A 6319-nucleotide genomic window follows, 5' to 3' on the forward strand; every position below is an offset into this window, starting at 1 on the left:
CTTCAACAATTCTAAAAAGAGGAGTTGCTCTTAGAGTTAGGGAGCGAGTGGAATAAACGAGTTCAATGCGTTGGATAAGAAGCGTAGTATACGAAGCGATCACTAGAGCGAAGGGGTGTAATAGGCAGAAAGGACTACTAGAGCTATATAAATAGATCAAGCCCACTGAATGCACAGTGTCCCCTTAAGGAAATTATTCCCCTCTAGTATCCGAGCTTTGATTTGGAATATGTCCTCCCAGGATAGAATGATCTCAATCACCAGTGTATTGATACCCAAAACTCTGGTGTCAGCGAACCACTCAACAGCAGTAAAGTACACGAAGAAATTTTGTGCAGAAGAAGAAGAAGAAATCAGAAAATTCGTAAGGAATAAGTTTGAGGAATCAATGTATTTATAGGCAAGAGAAACTGGTTCCGAAAGGTTGCAATCTTTTCAGAATCCACACGACCATTCATGAAAGTTTGCAACCTTTCAAACGGTCATGGCTGTCTCGATCATTTTTCCAAATCCAAATCCAAATCCAAAGCCAAAGCCAAAGCCGAGCCAAGCGAGCGACACCGACGACGACGCGAGGGGGGTCCCTCTTTCCAACCCTTTTAACAATTAATATGAGTGTTTCTATATTTAAACTCTTCTATTTTTCTTTCCACCACCGATGAGGGACAAATGTCTTTTCAATAAAGCATAAGAGGACTTTTCAAGTTCTCAACTTTTCAAGTTCCCAACTTTTTCAAGTTCCTCTTTCATCTTCCCTCCATTTCCCATTAACTCTTGCTACATACCCAACACAACTAAAATCTTATTTAAAAGAACTAAACTACACACATATGGACAATTAAAATATACTTTTATATATTATTCACCATCAGAAAGAATAATAAGTATATATACACTTATATAAAAGTCCCACAAGTGTAATTCACTATCTCTTACTTTTTATAGTTATGAAGACCAATTAAAAGTAGATTTTATGTCGGGGGTGGGGGGTGGGGGGGGAGCTAAAGAAAAATCATTTACATTTGCCACCTACAATTAGCTTTCAATTATTTTCATTAATTGTTGCAATATTTTATTTGTCTTTGGAAGAAATAAACTTAATCACATTTAGTACAACTCAGATAAGTGAAATTTGAGTTTTGTTTTACATATGTAGTTAGAAAAAAAAAGAAATTGATTTTTTTTCGGGAAAAAGGTTAAAAATATCTCTCAATTTTTATTTATTATTTGACCTTACTCTTATTATTAAAATCAAGTTATTCATATCCTCGCCGTCTAAAAACTTGTCACATGTACCCCTAAATTGGATTAAAAACCCCGGATAAATAAAATTAACCTAATTTTAATTAAATTACCTGATTTCTTCTTTTAATCTCAATCTGACTCACTAAACCAAATAAATTCATATCAAATTAAATTCCCAAACCCATCTTTGTAGCTTATTAAGTTATGGATTTTTTTCAGTTAAAACAAATTAAGAAAAAAGGTCGCACAGTAAGTAGAATATATAGCAATTTTAGAAGAGAAAAGATGTTGAGGAGAAATGGATGAAAATGTTGTAAAGAGGTGAAAAATAGAGAGATGGATTTGGGGATTTAATTTGGTAAATATGTATTTGGTTAATTAGGTCGGGTTCGAATTTTTTTTAAAAATTGGGTATTTAATTAAAATTAGATTATTTTTGTTGATTTGGAGTTTTTCATCCAATTGAGGGGTACGAGTGACAAGTTTATAGATGGCAAGAGTATAAATACCTCGATTTTAATGGTGATGGAAAGATCAACAAATAAATGAAAATTGAGAGGTATTTCTGACTATTTTCCTTTTTTTTTTTCCTTTGCATTTCTTTGAAAGGGGAATATAACATTCAAATTAAAGGTTTTTATATAACAAATAGGAGCAATTTTCTTCAACTTTTTTCATGATTTGGAAGAGTTTCTTTCCTATTAAACATGCGTACTTTCACCCGGTCCCCCATAAAGAACAAAATACATATCTTTTGCACCATATGAAAGTTGTATAAATTCAACCTTGTACATATTAGGATTATCGATGTGTGTGATTGTTTTATCTACTTCAATTGTCTTTCCTTTCTCGTTGAAAATTATAACTCCAACACAATAAGCATCATAGGAAGAGTTTTCAATAGGAAAATAGCTTGATCCCATCGGAGGTTCTGGTACACCTGGTGGACTATATACAACTCCTCCCCAATCAACATTTGTAGCAAAACTTTTCAAGTCAGTGAAGAGACTTTGTGGCCAGAAACCTACTCGTGTAAACTCTTGTGACACTAAAACCCACCAATTTCCGGCTAAGTCCTTTTTTTGCAAAAAAAATAAAATAATAATAATAAGTTGTCAATAACAATACTTACATTATCTCCTAACTATAATTCCTATATTTGAATAAAATGTTTAAAGACTATAAATAAGAAAAATAAAAACAATATAAAATGTACCCGATCAATGTACATTCTCGCACCCCAAGGTCTCCCTCCACGTTGTGAAATAGTATCCATGAATGAATTATCAAGAGGTAGGTCATAGTTTACTTGTACAAAGCCAGGACATAGTGTATTGAAGCAATGAATTTTACCAGCCTAAAAAAATAGATATATCTCATACATGAATTCTTAAAAATCAAGGTAAATAGTTAAACTAAGGGTGTGTTTTGTACGAAGGAAAATGTTTTTCTTGAAAAATGTTTTCCTAGAAAATATTTTCTTGGAAAAAAACAAGTGGATTTCTAAGTTATTTTCTCATGTTTGGTTGGTGAGTAGAAAATATTTTTTAATGTTTGGTTGGTAAATGAAACATATTTTTTCAAAAAATATCTTTAAGTTTTGGCTTGAGACTAGAAAATACTCTTTAGAAAAATATTTTTTATCCTGAAAATTAACTCGGATAATAGATCTAGGACCCGACCCTGACACCCGAACTAGGACAGGATCCTGACAAGTGAAGACCATTTCAAAATCCGACCCTGAGATCTGACCATGCCCTGACCCAGAAATATTTTTTGTTAATATTGTTTTTTAAATAAGGTGGCGGAGGCAGAGGGGGAGGGGGGGGGGGGGGGGGCTGAGGAGTAGGGTTGACATAAAAAATGAAATTTTATGCATTTGAAATATTTTTCTAAAAAGAAATTGACTAGGGAGGGGCGGTGTCGTAGGGATTGGGTGGAGTAAAAAATTAAAATTTTAAAAATCAGAAATATTTTTCAAAAAAAAATTAAAAAAAATAAAGTTTGACGGGGGTTGGAATGGCTAAAGGGGTAGGGGTGACATAAAACATATATTTTTAAAATTTGAAATATTTTCAAAAGCAATTTAAAAAGAATATTGATTGGAGTGGCCTGAGTGGGGGTTTAGGGATTAGGGGTGGGGAATGATGTAAAAAATGATTAAAATTTAAAATATTTTTCAAGTATAATTTTTTTAAAATGAAAATTTAACGGGGTGTGTGGGGGGGGGGGGGGGGGGGGAGGGGGAGGTCGCGTAGTTAGGGCATGGGATGGAGTAAAAATGAAATTTTAAAAATTTGAAAAAAAATAATCTAAAATGATTTTTTTGGGCGGGCGAGGGGCGGGGGGGAGGGGGCAGGCGTGGTAGGGGTTGGATGAGGTAAAAAAATCTTTATATTTGAAATATTTTTCAAAAAATAATTTTTAAATTTTTTATATTTTTTGTTTTGTAGAGGGGGGCTAGTTTGGGGGTAGGGGGTTGGGGATAAGGGTAAAAAATTATTTGAAATTAAAAAAATAAGAAAATTTTAATTTATTTTTTTTGATGTGGAGGGTCGGGTGAGTATGGGGTAGGGTAAGGAAAAAAATATTGTAATTTTAGGATGAAGTAGGCTTTTGAAAAATGTTTTCCTTTATTTTTTAAGGAAAATCATTTTTTCTTAAATTTGAGGAAATTAAGTTAATTTGAAAAACATTTTCCAAAACATTTAAACCAACTAAATTTGGAAAAATTGAAAATGTTTTCCTTCATACCAAACACACCCTAAAAGAAGTACTAGTTTAATGAACTCAACAGGGAAATCATCATGGTACAAAAGATAGTTACCTGGAAATGTATAAAAAACCTAGTTTTAGTATCTCCGTATAACGTTGGGTCCACCTAAAGCACGAAACAGAGATATTATATTATAGTTATAAATATTGAGGATTTACTAACAAATTTTCTAATATACATCTTAAAAACACAATATTCAATGGTTAACACACATCCTTTACCACAAAAAGATAGAATAATGGAATTTAAAAAATTGATATAAACTTACTCTCCAACCAACTTGTAAGATATCTAATCCTTTGTGAATTTTTAGTCGAGATCCATTGTGTTGTTGTCCTTTAACTTGAGGATTGTACAAAGCAGTATCCATTCCGGCTCCCGCAAACTTGCTATTTGGATTATATGGAATCTGAGCTATTGCAACCTAAATAAAAAGAGTTAATTATTTTTAGTAAATCTTACAGAGTACCCAAATTAACCTAACAATAATTTGTTCCTTTATTACTTCAAATCCAATTAAATAAAACATGGAAATCAGAAGAACATTTTTTATAGATATATACCACCTTATATCCTTGTGAAGATATGTATCTTCCATTTGGCTCACTATTATTGTTGCTCTGCATTAGATAATGAACTTATGTTTAGATTTGAAATATTCAAGATATATAACAGTAAATTGGCATAAATCATCTTACAACATCATATTCATCAACGAATGTGACATCTTCTGGCGGGAGCATATTTCTTAATCTTATAAGGTCATCCTTTGTAATTCTCTTAACAGGAATAGTTCCAAAAGGGCATCCTCCATCTTTTGACCATATTGTCGATGACCTATTAGTTGCCGATGAGAAAGTTGAATCTTTATTAATTCTTGATAAAGTAGGTTTCATCTGTTTAATCAAATATTTGATTAATTACATGTCAATAATATAATATCCATATACAAAATGATAATGAAATGAAAAGAGAGTAGAAATATGCCTCAGGATGAAAATTATGGTCCTTCAACAACGGGTTATCAAATGCACGTTGTTTGTAGAAATCTACACAGTCGTATGTATCTCCATATTTAGTCTGTAAACAATCAAATATTAATAAAATAAGTAGCCTAAGTTACAACAAGATGTACCTTTTAAACACAAAACAATCTCACGAGAACAATTGTTAGTAAATGGTAACACTACTGCCTTTTTAAAAAAATAAGGAAAAATTCTCAAATATGCTATTAAATTTTGAGAAAAAACTTATCTAGGTCATTCTTTAAAATTTTTGTTCACTTAAGCTATTTTCGTTTGAGAAAAGGTTTATATATGTCATTGTTTGTTAATGAAAAATAGCTCAATAAGTGTGTCCTAAGCCATTGTTATGCCCTTATCTCCAATTGCAAGATAAAATGTAAAAATTGCACTTAATCCGTTTTAGTTCATTTGTCTGATATGACTTAACATGGAGTTTTAAAAGTAATGTTGTTCTGAATGTTGTGATCTTAAATTAAAGATATATAGAATGTATCAAACTGCTTTTAAATCTTATGGTTTAAACATGTTATGTGAAAAAATAAAATAAAATAAAACAGTTTCTAGAAAAGGAAGAATCATTCTTCTTAAACAAACTAAAAAAATAAGACAAACAAACAGAATCGGACTAACCTGTTCAATCTTCAACTACAACAAAAGTTTACACACAGAAGGAAATGGAAGGTTCTCCATTTCCCAAAAATCATGTGACAAATTAATGTTTTTCTCAAATACAAATACAAAAATGATATTGTCTAATAAAATGTCTTTAGATACTTACAAGTACACTAAAATAAATTTTTGAAAGAAAAAATACCTTTACTGTTTTGACCGCTGGCTTGTTTAAACTTTTCAGTTGTTTCTCTAACTCCGCATCCTCTAATTTGGATAGCTTCTTTTGTCCTTCCACCCCATTATGACTCAACAGAAAATATAACACTAATAACGTTTGTTGAACAATTCTTTGATGCATCTTGAATTCATTTCTTTTTATAGGCATGAATCTTAGGTGTTTTGATTAAATTAGATTTATTAATACAACACGAAAGCACAACACTGAATTTGATTTGCTAGGTGTAAGTATCGATACCTTTGCTACAATAAGGAAGACATTTTTTTTTTAATATATAGAGATATAGAAAAGACTAAGTTGACTATTGTGTACAAGATACTGACTTTATGTGTAGTCTTTGAACTACATTTGACCATATTGAAAAAAAAAATTGTTTAATAAATGTTGATTGCCCGTTTGTAATTAATATCCAAAATAATAATT

The 6319-nt window shown here is 31.3% G+C and overlaps 1 protein-coding gene across 1 annotated transcript; it reads right to left on the reverse strand.

The window, feature by feature from the left end:
• Window positions 1-1946: 1946 nt before the first annotated feature.
• On the reverse strand, window positions 1947-6043 carry LOC125810420 (uncharacterized). Its single transcript, XM_049489906.1, has 8 exons — window positions 5861-6043; window positions 5009-5101; window positions 4720-4917; window positions 4588-4641; window positions 4290-4445; window positions 4073-4126; window positions 2462-2602; window positions 1947-2321 (listed from the first exon to the last, which is right to left on the reverse strand). The coding sequence occupies exons 1-8, from the start codon at window positions 6041-6043 to the stop codon at window positions 1947-1949; spliced, it is 1254 nt and encodes a 417-aa protein (XP_049345863.1).
• Between the last annotated feature and the right edge of the window lie 276 nt (window positions 6044-6319).

The sequence above is a fragment of the Solanum verrucosum genome, unplaced genomic scaffold, assembly GCF_900185275.1.
Source record: "Solanum verrucosum unplaced genomic scaffold, falcon-dt-bn FXZP01000803.1, whole genome shotgun sequence".
NCBI lineage: Eukaryota > Viridiplantae > Streptophyta > Magnoliopsida > Solanales > Solanaceae > Solanum > Solanum verrucosum.